This window comes from Cygnus atratus, chromosome 1 (genome assembly GCF_013377495.2).
Source record: "Cygnus atratus isolate AKBS03 ecotype Queensland, Australia chromosome 1, CAtr_DNAZoo_HiC_assembly, whole genome shotgun sequence".
Taxonomy (NCBI): Eukaryota; Metazoa; Chordata; class Aves; order Anseriformes; family Anatidae; genus Cygnus; species Cygnus atratus.
In genome coordinates, this window is record NC_066362.1 from 74,379,961 (window position 1) to 74,400,419 (window position 20,459).

Sequence of the window (20,459 nt, forward strand, 5' to 3'; positions counted from 1 at the left end):
GACTTCTGCAAGGCCTTAGACACAATCCCATATGACAACCTGATCTCTCATCTGGATGGGAAGGGAGGACCAATCAGTGGGCAAGGAATTGGCCATAAGGCCGCACCCAGAGAGTGGTAGACAATGGCTCTATGTCCAGGTGGAGGCTGATAATGAGTGGTGTCCCTCAGGGGTCTGTCCTGGGACAAGTACTGTTGAATATCTTTATCCATGACATAGGCAGTGGGATCAGGTGCACTGTCAGCAAGTTCACAGGTGACACCAAGCTGAGTGGTGCAGTCAATACAAGAGAAGGAAGGGATGCTATCAAAGGGACTGGCTTGAGAAGTGGGCCCACATGAACCTAATGATGTTCAGCAAGGCCAAGTGCAAGGTGCTGCACTTGGGTCAGGGCAATCCCACACATGAGCACAGACTGGGAGAACAACTCATTAAGAGCAACCCTGCGGAGAGGACTTGGGGGTTCTGGTGGACTAAAAGCTTGGCATGAGCCAGCAGTGCATGCTTGCAGCCCAGAATGGCAACTGCATTGTGGGCTGCAGCAACAGAGGGGTGGCCAGAAGCAGGTCGAGGGAGGGGATCATCCCCCTCACCCTTGTGAGGCCCCACTTGGAGTATTGTGTCCAGCTTTTGGGTCCCCAGCACCAGAAGGATGTGGGGGTGTTAGAGTGAGTCCAGAGGAGGCCCACAAAGATGCTCAAAGGACTGGAGACCTCTCCCATGAAGAAAGGGTGAGAGGGATGGGGCTATTCAGCATGAAAGAGAAGGCTCCGGGCTAATCTCATTGAAGCTTTTCAATACTTAAAGGGGGCATGTAGGTAGCATATTTTTGCTCAGGCAAATAACGGACAGGACAACAGTGATTAGTTTTAAACTAAAAGAGGGTGTATTAAGATTAGATTTTGGGAGAAAATTGTTCACTCAGAGGGTGGTGAGGCACTGGAGCAGGCTGCCCAGAGAAACTGTGGATGCCCTGTCCCTGGAGATGTTCAAGACCAGGTCGGATGAAGCCCTGGGCAACCTGATTTAGTAGGTGGCATCCCTGCCCCTGGCAGGGGCATTGAAACTGGATGGTCTTTAAGGTCCTTTGCATCCCAAGCCATTCTATGATTCTATGAAATTAATGCATTTTGAGTTAAGTTGTAGTTGGTCAGTTATACCCCAGAAAGCTTGGTAACAAGAAAATGTGGTAACAAAAGAGATTGTCTTTTTATTTTAGAAAAATTAGAGAAAATTGGAGCTATGCAGAATGGAAGAAGGGGGTAATATTGATTTAAATGTATTTAGTAGAACTACCTCAGTACACAGAAAGCAGAACTTGTCAATCATGCTTAAATTCTAAAAGATACTGGTAAAACTAATTGTATAACATTCTGTTAAATGTTACAAAAAGCTTGAGACAATAAAACTCAGAACTTCTATCTTTTAGTTGTGGTTACAATAACACTTCCAAATTTTCTTGCAAATTTAAAAATGCATACACACAATAAATGAATAAAGCAGTTGAAGTAAAAGTCTTCTGTAACATAAAATTGATAGCTTGACAGTTTCTCCCCTGTCCCCCGCCATTCATTTTAATCATTTTAATGTTGTAAAATTTAGCACTTGGAGCCTAGGGAAATCTGAGAAACTGATAAACCATTTAAATGCTGGTCCAATTCAGAAATGCTAGATTTTGCTATCTGAAAGATTTCTACGTAGCATAGTTGACGCTACAGCAACAGACATTCCCTTTTCTTCTCTCCTGAGCATCACATTCCTGAAGTCTGCTACTCCTTTTACAGGATGCTTTCAGTAAGCATGCATAGTCTCCTCCCTGGACTGCACCTGGGTTGCCCAGAACTCATATTCTTGAAAGAGAAGCCTTCAAATGTCACAGACCTGCCCCATCCCACATGCACAACCTGACCTCTGAAGACACAGTTGTTTCCTTCTACTGTAAAAACAACTATGTCGAAGACATGATACCAAAACATCAAAAGGGTAGTTAAATCTCAGCAGTTACTTATTTTTCCTGAAGTATTCATACACTGATATGTTGTCTTTATTAAAATCATGTATAATGTTTGTAGGGGGGTATTTAAAATCCTCATCACTCAACACAGATAAGAGTTGGCTGATTTTCAAATCATTATTTGAGGCCTTTGCACATGGCCCTGGATATTGTTACTTCAATAAGTTTTTTTTTTGCTTCTTCCAGCAATTGTTCTTGGAAAACTTCCTTTGGGCTATCATACCTCACTGAGATAGAAAAGACCTTTTTTTCTTCACCCCTCTAGCAAGAGGGAAGTGAAAGGAGAGAAAAAAAATATCTCAAGCAAGGAGGGGGGGAGGAAATTATCAAGAATGATTGGGTAGCAATTAGAAGACCAAAACAACATCTACCACTTTCTATACATTGATGTACGTTCACATTTGCCATAAAGTTAAACACCTCAAATTACTTTGTGCTACTAATCACAGCCACTATTTTACCTACTTTTCAATACTTAGTCAAGTATTAAGCTCTTTTTAAGTACACAAAAGTCCTATGAAGTCACTGAAACTGTACCTGTTTACACTTCATGTGAAAGTGTCCCAGTTCTTACAACTTTTTCCATTGAAGTATTTAAAACAAGGAAGAGCCATAGAGGAACTTGAGCAGTAATATGAACTGTGCAGTATGTAAAAGAACCTAGAATGATACTGTTCCTACAGTATCTCATGCAGACAACTTTTCCATAAATAGACCAGTATGTTCAAACATAAGGCAAACAGACATAGGAAGCCACTAAAAAGCTCAGATGTGTAATTCCCTTTATGTAGTACACGTTCAATTTCATTTAAGTGCTATAAAAGTAATCCTAAAACATATCATTAGGAATTGTATTTTAAAAAAAAACTTTTGTTTTCAGTGTTTGTTCGTCTAACAAGCTGCTTACAGAATTGATTTTTTTTATTCTGAAAGTAGATTTTTTAAAATCTGATTTCCAGAGAGACACTGTTTACTGCAAGCCTTACTATAGTTCACTGAGCTGGTGCTTTGACAGACATGCAGTCTGTTACTTAGTAATAGCAACCACATTTTTTTTTATGATCCATAAAATATAAGAATTCTAAAGGCAGATTTTTTAGGAAACTGTAAACAATACTCCAAGACTTATTGGCAATAAAGAAAGTGACCTTTAGTCTTTTAGGATTTAAATTTCTCTGCCAAACTGGAATTTTGGAAGCTTGGAATCTATTTCCACATTAATTTTCTGGAATTAATTCTGGACAAGTTTGGAAACTTGTCTCTGAGGAAGAGTCAAAATCTATTTCCAGTCCAGACTCATCAGAATTTGGGAGAAAATTAGGATAGGAGTCTGACTGCTCCTTTGGATTAGCAGAAACATGTTTCATAACTGAGTCCATGTATTGTGAAGACTCCCAGAGCCAGGTTTCAATGTCCACAGAAGAGTGAGGCACTTGATGACAGTGATGAAGATGACAGTATGAGGAATGAAATTCCACAGTAGATGGGGCAGTTTGACATTTCCTTAACGATGCATAATTGTCTTTCCTGTTTAAGAAGAAAAAAAAAGATTACTAATGTTTGAATGACAATTCTATTACTGTTCAGATACTTTACAGGGAATCTCCATGAGGAAGAACACTACAGGAAAATGGTTAATACTAAATGCATTTAATGAGTCAGGACATAGGACAACAGGAAAATAATCTTAAAGCAATCTTACCTCGAATAAGGGCAATCTACCATTATGTATTGTCCATAGAAATAGGTATAAAATTGTTACGTTAAAAATCATCGTACTGTTCTGATAAGCTTAGATGGAGAGACGCAGCTCATACCTCGTACATTACCACTTGAGGAGTTCTGATCTCCCCCAGCTATCCACCTGGAGTATTTGGTCACTTACCAATCACAGTGGTTAGCAGACATTAATTAGCATGGTCTCAACATTCACAAGCAAAGATAGTTGTTCGACTTCATGAACACCATCTCTGCATTACACTTCACAACCAGCTAAGTATCACCAACTTAAATAGCTGGAACAGAATTTTAAGCTTTACAACAGCACCTGAACCACCAGGTTAGTCCTTTGTAATTTGAGAAGCAGGAAACTGAAGTTGTCACCAAGAATACACATCTTTTTTTCAAAAAAGTTCTGTCTTCTCTCTCTTTCAGTGTCTTTGCAAATAGACAACACAAAAACCCAACAACTATAAAAACATATCAAACCACCACTCCCCCCCTCCAAACAAACTCCCTCCCTATCACACGTTTCAACTTCAGTTTCCACACTTGAATTTCACTTGCACTAGGAGATACCATCCAGAAGGTTAGGTTTACTAAGAGGATGTCCAAACTGTTAACAGCTCAAATTTTCACAAGATTTAGGTCTGATTGCAAAAGAGAATCTAGATCTGATGACATAACAAGAAGAGAGGAAAAAAACAGTGGGGGTATTTCTGCAAAAGCAGCAATAAGTTCGTGATGGATGCTGAAACACAGTACATGCCCACAGTTGCCTATAGAATACAGTGCAGGATTCTACATACAGAGCCTTGGGACCTAGCTACCTGAAGATGAAATCCACTTAAAGAAAGGCGTCAGAAAACTTTGAGAGTTTTTGACAATATAAACAGTTCTGTGGGAGTTGATCACTATTGTGGTTTAATCCCAGTAGGCAGCCAAGTACCACGGAACTGCTTGCTCACTCTCCCCATGTGGGATGGGGGAGAAAAGTCAGAGGCCACAAGAACTTGTGGGTTGAGATTAAGACACTTTACTAGGTGAAGCAAAAGCAAAACAAGGAAATTATTCACTGTTTCCCATCGGCAAGCGGAAGTTCAGCCATTTGTTAGAAAACAGGTCCATTACGCAAGTTTCTTGGGAAGATAAATGCCATCACTCCAAATGTCCGCCCCCTCTCGCCCCCTTTCTTCCCCCCAGCTTTTATTGCTGAGCACAACATTACATGGTACGGAATGTCCCTTTGGTCATCCTGGGTCAGCTGTCCTGGCTGTGTCCCCTCCCAACCTCTGGTGCACCCCCAGCCTCATCACTGGCACATCAGTGAGAGAAACAGAAAAGCTCTTGGCTCACTGTGAGCACTGCTCTGCAACAACTGAAACACAGGTGTTATCAACATTATTCTCATCCTAAGTCCAAAACATAACACTGTACCAGATACTAGGAAGAAAATTATTTAACTCTATCCCAGCCAAAACCAGGACAATCAATCAATCACCTTTAAGATACCATAAAAGCATGGAGGAAAAGCCATGTGACCACCATGCCCTGTTTTATGACCAAGAGCTTGCTCTTTCCACATAAAGTCTTTCTCCCAACATTTTCCAGTTCCAAACTCCCACATCTGATTTAGAATTTCTTGAGCAACCTTCTCCTCTTTTCTTACTGATTGTTCCAGCTGCTATGGAGCAGAGCAGAAACATGGTCTTTGTTTCCAGTCCAATGCTTGTTCTGTAACACCCCCAAAAGCATAAGCATACCAACAGGCAACACCTCTACATCTCAGGTATGTAGCAGTCATTGATCAGTTACAAACAAGAAACTCCACACAATAGTCTTAAAAAACAAAGATAAGGGTTAGAAGCAGTGAGAACCATTTTGTGCTACCCTGGAGAAAATGATTAAATCCTGTTTAAAGGGGGAAACTTAGTAGTTCTTGAAACTCTGATAAGAGAGAATTCCAAAAAATACATCGTTTACATGCAGCAGCACACCAGTTTACCTGGATGTACAGAAAAGCCTCCTTTTGGCCTGGGAATAAACTGTACCAGCAATCTGACAAAACTGTTCTTGCATCCATCGAACATCAGCCGGCATGTCAGGAAACCAGTTCACTAACCTACAATCAAAATCAAAATACGCAAGGTACTTTGTAAGCAGTAAAGCTAATGTACATTATATTTCCACACACCGAGTCCCACATCCAACAAAATAACTCAGCGAGAATGAAAGCTGTGTTAACTCCCCTACCAATATCTCCAGGTCTTCTCAACCTCTCTAAATTTTCATCTATCTCACTCATCTCTTTTCTACAAGCTAAGAAAAGAAGTGCAGCACACAGCACTATGTCTCTGATCTATGCTTAGTGTCTGACCAGTATGTGTATTCTATACAACGTTACCAACTTTTAGGAAGACTGAAGGAAACTTCCGTCTCTGAGACCTTTCTGCATAGTAGGAACTTGGTTGTCAGTTTAATGTTACATGGGAAAGGAAGAACAAGAGTAAGGCAGAAATAGAACAAAGTCACAAATACATTCTTTTTCCTTATAATGCTCTTAACCTCAGTCAGTTACACTGGGGGGAGAGGGGAACACCACATAATTCTGTTGACTGCTTCTCATCTGTCAAATATGATGCAGAAGGGCCATGTTAAGTGGCAGAGAAAAATATTTTACTGCACAATATAGCAGTAGTAGTAAAGAATCTGCTCCTGGCAAACACAATTAAGGGGACTTCTTTTGAGCAATTAAAAGACAGCTTTTAGTAGTTTGTCGTTGTTTTTAGAAGTCTTCTTAATATGTTTATCTAGCCTTAGACTATACAGGTTTTAGGAGGATATATTACGTAGGTAGAAATTATGGACTTTAGACAGTTAACACTTGAATTATAGAGTACCAGAGTGCCTACAAAAAATTAATCAGCATTCATTTATACTCAAGTATAATAAATATAAAATTGTTCATGAAAAAGTTTTACCGTAAAGCAGCAGAATAAGCAGACTCCACAGGCAGTGTATATGGTAGCATCAGGTAAGATATCACTCGTATTGGGAAGAGTTTAGAGAACTGAGCATAGAATCCATTTGGTTCTTTACAGGCTTCCTGCAGTGCTTAAGAATAATTGTTTTGGAAAAAAAAAAAAGATTATTTGAAAATTGTTTAAATAATTTGCTCAAGGTTTGGTAATCTTCAGTCAATATTGTGAAGTCTTACTGAGCAATGTTCAGACAGAAACTAAAAAAGGTAATCTCAAGGCACTCTTATCATAAACCTTCTCTATGCTACTTTAAAATATGTGAAGCACTGACTAATACCACAGGGACAAAAAGGCATTACCCTGAAATTTTAAGCAATAAATATAAGTATTAATTTATGATGAGAGGATGTAAGGTTCCCCTCTCCAAAAAATACTTATATATTTTATACAGCATTCTTGTCTTATCTGAGACTGTGTAACTTTAAGGAGTTTAAATTCGAGAGTTCCACACGTTCTAGTTGTTATATATATGGTTTCAGAAGTTTCACACTTCAGATTTTGTTCTCCTAGGTCACTGGAACTAGGAATTTCTGATCTTGAAAATACTGTTCAGCATCTACAAAAAACCTTGGTAAAAATTATAGATTAAGAAATATTAGAAGTGTTCCTGGTCTATTAACATCTTATTAAAAAGTCAAGAAAAACAGACAATTAGAAATCTACTGAAGTATGGTTTAAAAATAAGATGGTGGTAACTGGTATTTGGATTTGAGGTTCAAATTTGTTGTGAAATATACACTTATAAAGATACTGTGGATGAGCAAAATATATCCAAAACCAAATAAGAATCCTGTTCATGACTCCACAGTGTTAAAAGTAGCTCCTTCTAAGCTCAATCTTATTTTTGTAACTAAATCAAAATGTACACATTCACATTTTGTGAGCATTTAAGCAACATTTTTGGCTTGAGCTAGTCTCTAATTTCATAGGGAATTACAAGATTAAATAAAAAACATTTAATGCAAATTATAAGATAAGAGTAAGGCAGGGGGGCAAGTTGGGAAATCGAAGTTTGTCATTTAAAGTTACAGAACAGTCTGAAGAACATACCTTTACGAAGCCTAGGAGGTAGACTCTCAAATATGCTCTTCTCCAAAGGCCATGAATTTTGTTTTATCTGGTTACTGAGTACTTCCACTTTTGAAGTTTCCACTCTGTTGTTTTCAGAAATATTTTTTTTCTTCATATAGTCAACGTGTTGCACAGCCTCATGTGGATTTCTTTTTGTGAAGGACAAGCTGACATAAATTGAGTCATTCAGAATACCTGAAAGAGTCAAGAGCTTCCACTTAGGCTCACTCCACAGGTCTTCAGAGTACCTGTACTCTGGATCTTTACAGAAGTCCTTATCCTGAGGGAACATTATCTACCCAATGTCCAATACACTTGCTCTTATAAGTCTACAAACATTTAGTCATATTGATGAATACTCTTTTGGAGGTTTAGGTCTTACTTTAAAATGAGTTCTAAAGAAAATGAAAAAGTGAACAATTAACTGAAACTGCGTTGGAAACACAGTCATTTGCCAAAGTTGTTTTCCAGCAACAAAGGAAATAGTTAAAAAAGAAGAAAACTGATTTTGTTTTTACTTGAAAGAAAACATCCTCAATACATCAGACCAATTTGGGAAATTTGACATGGCAGTTTTCACAAGAGTACTCTGAGCTACTGTCACAATAAAGCAAAAAAGGAAAGCAAGTAGGGTGCAATATTGTTTAAAGATATATTCAAAGTATAGATATAAATCAGTATTAGTTGCCTTGCAAAAGCGGTGGATTCCGATTAACAAATAGCACTTCTAATTGCCTTAGAATTGAGGATTAGAAAATAAGCACAAAGTGAACTATAACAAAAAGGAGTATTTACATTCAGTCTCCAGAAAAACAACATGAAGTTACTATATATAAAGACTACCAAATTTAACTAGGACCCACACCTACATGCAATAGAATCTATATCCTACTTACAAGTACTCCTAAAAGATAAATGTCAAAAGAATATACAATGAATATAGCAGAGAGTTATCTAAATCAACATGTTCTTTGGGGGGGGGGGGGGGGAGGGGGGAATAGCTCCTACAGTTGAAATAGCTCAATGAGAAAGGATATGAATAATGAATGAGTTTGGAGAGGCTACAGTTATCACTGATTCACAAACCTGTGACGGAATAAGAACAAAGGTATCAGTAGTACGAGAAGGAGGACAATAGTGCAATACAGAGAAGATGTGTGGGAAAGACACCATGGAAGACCTGCAAGCAATCTCAGACAGTGTCAGATGGAAATGTGCACACAGGAAACTTGTGAAACAGTACAGCAACACAGCCCATCTTAGCACAAGCAACCTCAAATTATAGGCCGGGTTCTTTTTGTAAAAGTTGTGCTTTTAATCACTTCATAAAGGATCTAAAGTGGGACTCTCTCAGTAAATATATAATAATATTACTAGAAATGAAACTCTTAACCTGAACTGTGATGTTCTTTAACAGTGACGAAATTGTTTCAAGGAGACTTGAATATTTAATACGTAGTTATAACAGAGAATGAGTAATGAGCACATTAAGCTATGACTACATTACAGCACTGCAGGTGGCACTAGCTTTAATAGTACAAGTATCACAATTCAATTTCCATTCCTCTAATCTGACCAAGTACTATCTCCAATTTGCTTCTGCTTCCAACAAATATAGGGAGTAGGCATACCTTACATATGGTTAATTCCATGCTAATATTAAGTTATTGTCTTTAACCTGTCCGTCCCCAAGTTGATCAGGGAATAGCATTTATCAATATAAACTATGTTACTGGAATTGAAGAGCAAAATGAAGCAGGTTTTAATTCTTATTCACAAACTTATCCAGATCCCAGTAACTGCTACAGTACAAGTCCTCTTCTTTTAAAGTCTTTCATAATACAAAGTATTTGTCCATTACTGATTTTATATTGTTAGCCAGCTCCCAGTTCTGGACTATAAGAGTTCACCTACAAATTTATTTGGATGATACAGAAGAGGAAGCGGTAAGATGCAGGTTACAGAGGAGTGGGTAACAATAGCCTATTCCTATCCTTTAAGGATAACACAGAAGAAACTAGTAATACATTTTTCCTGGAATTAGAATTCCCTGGTTATTTCACTTAACAATACCGTAACATTCACTTCATACAAGTTTGACAAAACCCCAGAAGTGCAATTTCTACATGACAGCACAACTGCCTCAGATGACTAGTGACTACTATGATTTCTATCAAATGAAATTCAGAATGAAAATATAACTTACCATGATGATAACTTACCTTCAAAAAGCCTCTATGACTTAGCCCCTCTTAGCTACTTAAAACCGCTTCACCCATTTTTTTTTAATTTTTAAACCCAGGTTAAGACCATATCATCAGTAATTATCCACAAGTGTAACATACCATTCTCTTTCAAGAATTTAAAAGCATCTGAATATCCTTGCTCACAAATCTCTCCAAGTACCTGCAAGCAGAGGGTAAATGAGTCAGCCAAATAAAAGGAGATTTAAGATCAAGAGTTCACAGAATGCAAAGCCATTTACATCTACCTTTCATCCTTATAATTCTAGAAGTTTCTTACAATTGCTCTAATTCAACAGATTCACATCAATAAACCTACTGTGTGACACACGTGATCATGCATATGTAAGCTTATTTTTCAACTATCATAGATGTACTGAATTACTCAGCTTAAAGGACAACATTCTAACTGTTTGCAAGAGTTTCCTCCTTTGGCTAGTCTATGTCAGGAGCAATGTAACAGGGTGGCTTAGTAGAATATGCCAATTCCCCCGTTCCCTCCCTGTGCTTCCCAATTCCCAAAACAGTGAGAAGTCAGCTGTGCAATTCGCATGTTCAAGCTCAAACTTAGCCTTCCACATGAAAACATCTTTCACCAGATGCAACACCAGCTCACCTACTAATGTACACAGTAGTCCTAGACAAAAGAAAAAAATTAACACATACATAAGTAAAATTTAACTTTTTTTTTTCCAAATGGTCAAAACCCTCCCAATTAAAAAAAAACAAAACAAAACACAACTATAGTAGTCAGAAACATTTCTCCTCTGTAGTATATCCCAAAAGCCAGTTGGCAAAGTCTGTTTTCATTTTTTCAGCTTCAGCAACTGCAATTCAAGCTATTTCCCTCATCAGATCTGCAATTACAAGTGCTTAGCAAAATTTAAAGGCAAGCTGCCTGCATCAAGTATTAAGTTTACAAAGACCTGTTGCTTTAGAACTGCAAAGTTCTGAAGAACCTGGTTAGCAGGTAAACATGAAAGGACTCTAAACTGCCTGTTATTAATTTACCAGTGTTGATTTTATGATAGAATCCTGTGTTAATTCCTAAATAAACAGAGAAAGCCAATACCATTTTTAGTCAGAGAGACTAAAAATAAGGAGAATGAATCATAGAATGGCTTGGGTTGGAAGTGACCTCAAAGATCATCTAGTTCTAACTTCATTCTTTTAGAATGAAGACAGGCTACGAATAAAATAGAAACAAGAGAAGTTGTCAACAGAAAACTTTATATGACTAGATGAAGTGCTAAGATTACTGTAGCTTTCTGCAAAAACAAAGCCTATATATTGGAAAAATGTTTTAGTAACTACATGAAGTTACCTTAGGTTCTGGTGGAAAGAGTGCTTGTGTTAAACGATAAAGGTTCCCCAAACTGAGCTGAATGCTGGTGTTGGTCAAGTTCATTTCATGAAAATTGGCTGAATTCCCCTTTGGGCAGATATCACACTCCCCAGCAAAAGGTGAAACTGTGATTGTATTCTTAGATTCATACTGAGGCAAGTTGTCACTGATTCCTCCATCCACATAGCGCTACAAATATTAAAGGAAGTAAAAAGAACATTGAAATTTTCTAAATAGCAGATTTCCCATTAGAGAACTAAATATCACTTAAGAATAATAGTACAGTCTCTGTCTACGCTCCCAGTCTAAACATTTTCAGTAGTATGTTTTGTCCTCTTACGTCACTTAAACATTTGTACCTGTAGCTCCATAGATAGTCTAAGAGCATTCTATTTGTGACTTTTCTGGATGTTTAAGAAAGAAAAAGTCCATTTTAGGGATGATAATCCCACACAACGTGCACTAAAAATATTAGTGCAACTGTCTCGTCTTCCTCAAAGGACAGCACAAAACTAAGAGCTACCTGGGTGCCTCTGTAGAAAGAACACAAGTAAAAGAATAGCTCTACACTTTGAATCTCAAGTTCCTCGATATTAATCCATATAGTTAGAATATGAGTTACTTAAAATTGCTCTTAGTAACTAGAATTTAATATAAAAGCATCATAAATATTTGTACATGAAGAAACAGCAAGTAAAAAAAGCTTCAGGATTCCTGACATCAGTTGTGGGTATCCGCTCCGCTTTGCATGCAAGTTCAGAAGCTGTTCCAGGTTATCCTTTAGTCTTTGTGTTTAACTGCCCATGCCTGTAGTTTTAGTGCATCATCATCTCAGACATTTTAAGACTCAAGAACTGAGGAGTTCTATATTGGGGTAATAAATCTATAGTGCTGCAGCTGCTATGAGCAAAGACAACTTATTGGGTCACTCACAACAGCCTTCTTTCCAGTAGGATGAATTTTAGCCAGTTTGTTCTGACAATGTCGAAAGCCCATTCCTCATTACCAACTTTGCTGTTCTACTGGCTCCATTTTCCTCCTTCCTAACTAGGTGTCAGAGAGAACTGAAGGTCCTTTATAAAATGTAAAAGTAAGGTAATGTTTTGAGCAGGAGCAACCTGGATTATCAATTTAATCCGTCTTGATACTAGCTCCCTAAGCATTCTGAGAAACACATTAGGAATGAGGAAGAGGACAGCTTCAGAGCAATTTATCCAACGTACTCTTTTAGAGCAGCTTGTTCCTACCTACCAGCTTTCTCAAACACTTTTTAGACTCAGCAGTATGCAGCTGCTGACAAACTTCCTCCAGGTGTATAATGCAATCACTAAGGTACTCAGGCAATCACCAAGTCCTTTGTGGAATTATCAAGCACCATACAAGCTGTTTGGTCAAGAAGCAAAGGTGGAATCATAGCATGCAGTCTTCTCATTAAATTATTCAAGGATGGAAGCACACACCTGATCTACTGTTCTACATAAATACTTGTTGGTTGTGGTTTTGTTATTTTTTGCCTTTTTCCTTCTTCAGTTTCTGTCCATTTATTCCCTCACAAAATGTTTAATCTCAAACACTGTGTTTGAAAGGTGTAAAACAAACACATCACCCAAACACTTCGCAAAAAAGGAAAAAGTTCATCTTGGAGAAGCACCTCAAATCCAACAGAAACTAGCCTTTGGCATTTCTACTGCTTACAGAATAGCTAGCCCAGAACTGAAGTTGTGTTATATAATAAACTTCAGCAAATCTGTTTCTTTTGCTGGCGCTTACCATGCTATTGAATGCAACGTGGTCTGCAAAGTAATGCTCTATAAACACTCTGAGCGTCAGTTGTTGCAGTAGATGCACACAGAAGAGCTGTTGCATATTATTAGTATTGTACATCTATTGGAAGTTATCTTCAAGTCTTTGGAAGACAGGGTATATAGGCACAAAGCGTCAAGCCAATAAACGGCAAGATGCTACAAAGTTTAAATACTAGACATTCCATTGTGTTTACACCCTACAGGACTCATACCAAGCATACACAAGTGTAATACTATTACCATGTTACAACGTGACTTCTATGCATTAAAATCATATCAAAATAATCGCAAAGAACAAAACGATAAGATTCCTTCTTTCCCCTTGCCTCAAAACAGAACCAAATCAAATATCTCTTGTATGTTTTTGTACTCTGAACTAAGCCTTTTAAAATAACATTGTTGTCTGGTGACAAGGACTGAGTAGCCAGATTATCCTGGATCCACCTAAACCTTGGCTTCAGTCCAACGTCCTGTTTTCATAACACCTTTAATCTGGAGGATTTTAAGAAGACATACAAGGTTTAGAAATACAGATAAAGATAAATCCCTACACAGTTCTAATCACTTTTGCTTTAATTTCAGCAGCAGAAGAAAATACATTCCATGGCTATCCTTGACCTTTTAGCACTTCCAGATAGCCTTCAGAACAGTCTGTAATCAAACAATGTTAAGGAAGTTTTGAGTTTTCTTTCAACATACTTCCCCTCTCCTTATGTAAGGAACATCAAATTTGGAAGGAAAGAAAACGCAAGTTAGTGCAACACCATAAAAAAAAGCCATTAATATGATGAAGTGCATGCCCACTTTCAGACCTGTTAATCAAAACATCTGCAAACTATACTGATTTTTTTGCAGTTGTTGCCCCTTTAATGTGGGATTTTAGAAAACCCAGTACAGCCATGAAGTATTAAGAGGTTTTGTAACCAAGAGTTCCTGTGAAGTAATGGGAACAGACTGACGAGCAATCTCTTTCACACTTAACACCAATGACAAGACATTAAAAATCTTTGGCTATATCTAATTGAATTGAAATTCAGTTTTAAGGCAGATTTATCTATACCAAGAACATGCAGATATACAATATAATCTCTCAGATTTTTTTTTCCCCCAAAATAAACAAGTGATCCTTCCTATCAATTTATGCATGTAAGTGAGCATCACTGTCTTCATTAAATATTTATCCTTAAATGTTCACTTTTGCTAGCTTAGAATACTCTATTTTAATTACTACATCAGCAAATGAGACATTTGAGGGGGGGATTTTTTTTTCCAGGATGGAGAAGAGATACATATCTTCTACTTCCAACACATCTGCTGTTCCCTTGCTCTTTTGAAAAGTAGTAACATACATACAGCTACAGTACTAAAAGCTCTGATGAGAGCTTATTTATTTTATTGTAGGATAACAACAACAAAAAAGTATATACATTGTCTTTTATTATTTTCTGAATAGATACAAGTGTTTTTAAAAATCAAAAACTAGGACTTACCACACCTCTAAATGATGGTGGAATTAGGCCGCAATAAATGGGGACAAATGAACTACAGATCAAAGCCTGTAGAAAAATGAGATTATATAAATTAAATGGTAACTGTTCTATTATTAAATTTATCATTTATCTTTATCTCTTTAGCTGTTGGCAAGAACAACTGAATCAAAAAACAACCAACAGCAAGTATTCTTAAATAAAAAAAATATATATTATTAACAAGCATTATTTTACATAGACAATTGAGGGTGTTCAAACTTCTTTATGGAATGCAACCCCAATCCATTAAAAAAAAGATACGACTCACTAAAAGACCATTTGTAGAAATGCTAATTAGCAAGAAAAAGTTTATGATCATTCCCTCAAGCTACACATTTTCACAGAACCACAGAATCATCTAGGTTGGAAGAGACCTCCAAGATCACCTAGTCCAACCTCTGACCTAACACTAACAAGTCCTCCACTAAACCACATCACTAAGCTCTACATCTAAACATCTTTTAAATACCTCCAGGGATGGTGACTCAACTGCTTCCCTGGGCACGGAAGCAGCACTCTTCTGAGTAACCAAAGTAACTAACTGGGGACACTAGCATGATCCCAGAGTAATAATATAGAACTAGCTTATTCATGGATATTAAGAAATAAAAAAAAGGTATTTTTGACTGTTTCCTGATGACTGCTTTTATAAGAACAACCTTAAAAAACCTTCTTCATGAAAGACACTGTCATTAGATACACAGCACTTTGTCCTTTTGTCCAATCTTAAAATGGCCTTTGTCCATTTTAAGATTGATCTCACATACCTACTCCCTCAGTTCACGGATATATTAACTGGGAAAACAGAATAAATTTGGCATAATGAAGATTGAATTAATTTTTAAAATACTTTCAAAGTAACAATGTCTTTAAATTTTTAAAATGGAAACCCAATGAAAGATGTGAAATGGACTTGAGATTACAAAAACGTCAAAAAGTTGCCAAAATAAACATACCTGGACAACTTCTTCTTTAGAGTTAAAATTAGATATCAATGTATTTTTACCATCTGATACTCTGGTTAGTGAAATACACAGTCTGCCTGATGACAACTGGTGAGTGTTTTCTGGAAGATTTCTCATCAGTCCATCTCGTATTATCTTTATCACGTTGAAGGAAGGATGAAGAGGTCCAAGATTTCGCTTTCTAGCTTCTTTCGCTAATGCCAGAACATCTGCACAAGCTTCAGCTGCAAACAAAATGCATTTCATTTAATAGAAAATATGCCAATAAAAAAAAAAAGAAAAAGATACCCCTCCAAACCAAACTTTTATAACTAAATCATCTCTAGAGCTCCAACTTTTCTTTCTGATTGCCAATACGAAAATTCAAGAGCTTTTAATACATGAAATAACTGTCCACTAGCATTTAACTGCAAGTTGAAAAGTCTTCTGAGAAGGAAAAAAGTAGTCACCTAAGACTTTCAAATAGTTAGAACTTGTTCTCATGAAGACCCAGCCACTAAGTTATTTATATCTGTTATTTCTGAGTATAGGTATAGAATATCCATATAATATGCTTCTGTTTGGAATTATTAATTCTAGAAACATGTTCTTTAAGAAGAAAGAAAGATGAGTAACCTTCCATATGCATGTATGCATAGAAGTATTCCACATGCAACATCCATAAAAAAAAATCCATAAAAACTACACGATGCACGGATTTTAGTTCCACAGTATCTCTGCTGAAGAAGTTCATCACAGCCTGGGTTCGTCACCACTAGTAATACCTGCTGGACTTTAACCCAACTTAAAATTTCAGGGCATCATTTATCTTCCTTTATACATAAACACAATAAAGGGACCATTACATGGGAACTTCCAGTAGGGAGCTTCAAGAGGGAAATTTTTAGCTTTAAAAATTTACCCACTGCTTAGTGGATAAGGAATGTGGGGGAGATCTGCAACACCTCTCACACAGGTCTCCATTTCAATAGGTGTTTTTACCAATATGTAACAGACATATAATTAAATTTTCTTCAATTAAATCAGCATTTAGGAACTAGATCAAACCACTACAGAGTACATGATTGTTCCTGAAGAACAGCTAAACCATTCTATCAGCCAGAAACCTAGTCATGCTTAATGAGAATAACAGCTCATCCTCCTGTCAAGGTTTTGTTTAAATATTTAGTATTATGCTTCTCCAGGGCATACTTTGTGGATATTGCCCGATAAGCAAGTCAACTTGGAAGAAGAGGGGGAGGAAGGTCAAAATAACAGGTTTAACCTGAGTGATACACTACAAGGTCATTCAAAAATCTGTTCAGAATTTGCATATTTTAACTTACATAGCTTCTTTCTGGAATAGATAGGATTCAACTTATCAAGCTAACCACGAACACTGCACTGAAAAGAACTTTGCTTTTGAGTTCAGATTTATTTTTGAAAATACTGTATTTCTACAAAGCTTTTTTTTTTTTTTTTCCTCTCGAGTAGGAACACCTCAGCCTTTCTTAGCACACTAAACCAAAAACCTATGCTTAACAGAGTACACCCAAAAAAACCTGAGCCAATAGACTTAGAACGGATTACCACCTCACCACAAAAATACTGGATGTCCAAAGACATCTATGGAGAAGATCTAAGATGAGTGCACCTCAACAGTTCCAATTTGGATCAGCCCAAAATGCGTATCATCCTCAAAAGAACAGCCGCCTCTGAGCTCCTACCTTAATCTTCCCATAAATTCAATGAAGGAAGCTTCTCCCTCAGTCTAGAGCAGTCCAATTCTGTTTTCTCTATTTAATGTCTGTTCACAGTAAGTCAAACTTGAAAACCTACAGACTCTAAGTTGGTCTTTCCAACAGGTAACAAAAAGAAATCCCTTTAGTCAAAACATCTGGCTACAAACCTCCAAGAGGTAAAAAATGCAAGTCAAGTTTAGTCAAAAACCCTGTTCAGAGCTACACATACACACTTGTGGTTTTATGTGTGAGGACAAGCATAGTAATTCAGACCTGGGTCCAGTCAAGTCTTGAACACCTCCAAGGATAGAGATACCACAATTTCTCTGTGCACCTATTCCAGTATTTTGTCACCATTGTGGCATTTTTCTTTTCCTCTGATTTAATCAGAATTTCCCATTTTCCCACTGTGTCTGCTGCCTCTCATTCTTCCACCAGGCATCTCCAAGAAGAGCCTGGCTCTGTCTTCCCACAGGGAAACGCAACTGTGAAAATAGGTGGGACTTGGAACCATAAGTGCAGAAATAAATACTGCATGTTATATCAATTAACATAAAATTAACAACTAAAAAGATGCAGAGTTAACATCTGAATTCTTGCTAATAACTCAAAGATTTTAGAATATGGCTGTTTTTGAATCGTCTTGTAATACTCCCAAGTGACTTAAAAAAATGTTTCCAGAAGAAATACACTTGTCCATAAAATATAATACCTTGGGCAGTGGTGACAAACACACTAGTTAATCTAGTGTTTATAGAAAAGTGAAAATTCCACTTGGCATATAAGAAAGACGTTGGAATAATTTTAAGTTTACAACTCTTAATTATTAAAATACTAAAAATGTTTAAAGCTGTTAATATCACATATGGCCAGGTAAACAATATTTGTGTGCTTTAGAATACTTCTTATATTTATAGCAGCTTCCAAGTCTTCCTGAATCATTTACAATATCTTAAAACTTAGCACTGGATATGTACTAAAACTAAACAGCTACTGTGGATAAACATGGCTTGTTTTAAAAGCCGGTACGAGGCTCATAACAATTTATGCGTGCTGTGCTAGTACCTTCAAGTAAATTTAAATTAAAATGTTTAAGTAATACAAGTTTATTGCTAAAACTTTGAAGAAGTTTAGCGTAAGTGACAGGTAAGTGACCGAGCAGCAGGGACAAGCATTTCACAGCACAAGTCCCTCACAGGTACAGAGAACTTCTTCACATTTTAGTGATGAGCTCAGAAGTTTAAAAACACCAACAAACCCTTTCCAAATTCAACATAAGTGGTTTTCCTCCTCTACCTCTGAGCAAGATGAAATGTGAACTTAAAAAGCCTCCTAGTTCTAAACCTCTTATGGCTCCTGTGAACAAAAACTATCAATTTTGCATCCCAAGCCTTTATTCCGTGGATCTCTGATTTAAAAGGAAAATAATTTTCAGATGTTTCATACACCTTTTAAAATGCACTTTAGTCACTACCAAACAAGCTTGATATTTTCCACGCATCAGCCTGCTTTAACGTCTAGCACATCAAATTTACTAGATAAACATCTATTTGGGTTCTCGTCAGCCCCAAATAAGTTGAAGTAAGGTATACGGTTTTTCTTCCCGCCAGATAACGAGCGCTTATTTCCCGAGAGAGACTACAGCTGCCCAGGAACAACCCCCCCCCGCCCCGCCCCGCCCTGCCGCCCCGCACCCAGCGAGCCGCCTCCGACCAGCACGGCGCCGGCCAGCGCTCCGGCCGAGGCGCCGTAGATGTGCCGTGCGTCGCGAATGATGTGCGGGGCGTGCTCCTGCAGGCAGGTGGCCGCGCCGATGTGGTAGACGCCCAGGAAACCGCAGCCAGCGAACGACACGCTCCAGCCGCGCTCGCGGTCCAGCATGGCCACCAGCAGCTAGCCGTTGCGGCCGTTACAGCCACTCGCGCTGCCGCTGCTCCAACCACCGCAGCGTCCGTCACCCCGCGCAGTACGCGAGTGCGGAGCTATCCTGCGGCTCCCCGCCGCGGCCCCGCCCAGCCCCGCCGGACAGCCAATGGCGTGCTGCCGCTCGCCGCCTCGCCATGGCACAGCGGCGGCCCAGCCAACCCCGGGGCGGATGCAAATGAAGCCCCGCCCCCATCCGGTGTCCCCGTCCCCCACCCGACTGTGAGGCGGGGCCCGGCTGAGGGGATGACGGGCTAAATAATAAAGGGAGGATGGACGTACAGGTTGCGTTCGGCACCGAGTGCCTCAGGTGGCACGCCCCAACGGCGTTTTAGGGACAGAAGCATGGGCAGAGGAGGTAAATACCACTCCCAGCCCAAACAACCAGCATCGTCTGATGGAGCTTGTGAAGTCCCCGGCGGGCTGAGCAACCGACCGCGGGAGCCAGGCACAGAGGGTTCTCCGGAGGTTTCACATCGGCATCTTCAGGTGCCTGAGTGCTGCCAGAAAGCCTGGAACGTGCTGACAGCTTGCCGGGCCATCAGTGATTAACAGAGAACCATAGCACCATCTAGGCTGGATACATCCAATCATCCACACATCCAACCACGTCCCATCGCTAACCCACCTCCCTCCCCATAGGGTCACCTGCGACTGCCTGTACAGAATTGCTTAATGCCCCACCACGTCACCACATCTAGCCCAGCAGCAAACGGGCCTGTTGACCAACACATGCTATGGAAGAGCTGTCTCACAGCCACATAACACCCCTATGAAGAGGTGTCGGCCAGCCCTGACTCTGGTCTGCACCAGTGTAGCAATGCCACTGTGTCAGCTCTGTAGACCACCTTCCCTGCTAGCCCAGATACTTCTGTGGAGTAGGCCATTGCAGGCCAGAGGGGTGCACAGAAACATTTAGAAAACAAGTGCTCTGGAAGTCTCAAATGCACCTGACTGCTTCCAGGCAGGATTTATCTCCCTGGAGAAAGGCGCTGGTTTCCTCTAATAGTTTAAGAGGAACTGGTAGTTGTATGTGACAACTCTCCACAAATCCCAGAGTTCCCCAGGGCTGGACTATGAGAA

General features: G+C 38.8%; 1 protein-coding gene across 1 annotated transcript; it reads right to left on the reverse strand.

Annotated features, from left to right (window-relative positions):
* Nucleotides 1-1,185: 1,185 nt before the first annotated feature.
* Nucleotides 1,186-19,473, reverse strand: LOC118250153 (1-acylglycerol-3-phosphate O-acyltransferase Pnpla3-like). The gene is made up of 9 exons (XM_035550945.1): nucleotides 19,148-19,473; nucleotides 15,724-15,956; nucleotides 14,729-14,794; nucleotides 11,413-11,622; nucleotides 10,191-10,251; nucleotides 7,825-8,040; nucleotides 6,715-6,847; nucleotides 5,739-5,855; nucleotides 1,186-3,541 (listed from the first exon to the last, which is right to left on the reverse strand). The coding sequence occupies exons 1-9, from the start codon at nucleotides 19,332-19,334 to the stop codon at nucleotides 3,232-3,234; spliced, it is 1,533 nt and encodes a 510-aa protein (XP_035406838.1). The 5' UTR covers nucleotides 19,335-19,473; the 3' UTR covers nucleotides 1,186-3,231.
* Between the last annotated feature and the right edge of the window lie 986 nt (nucleotides 19,474-20,459).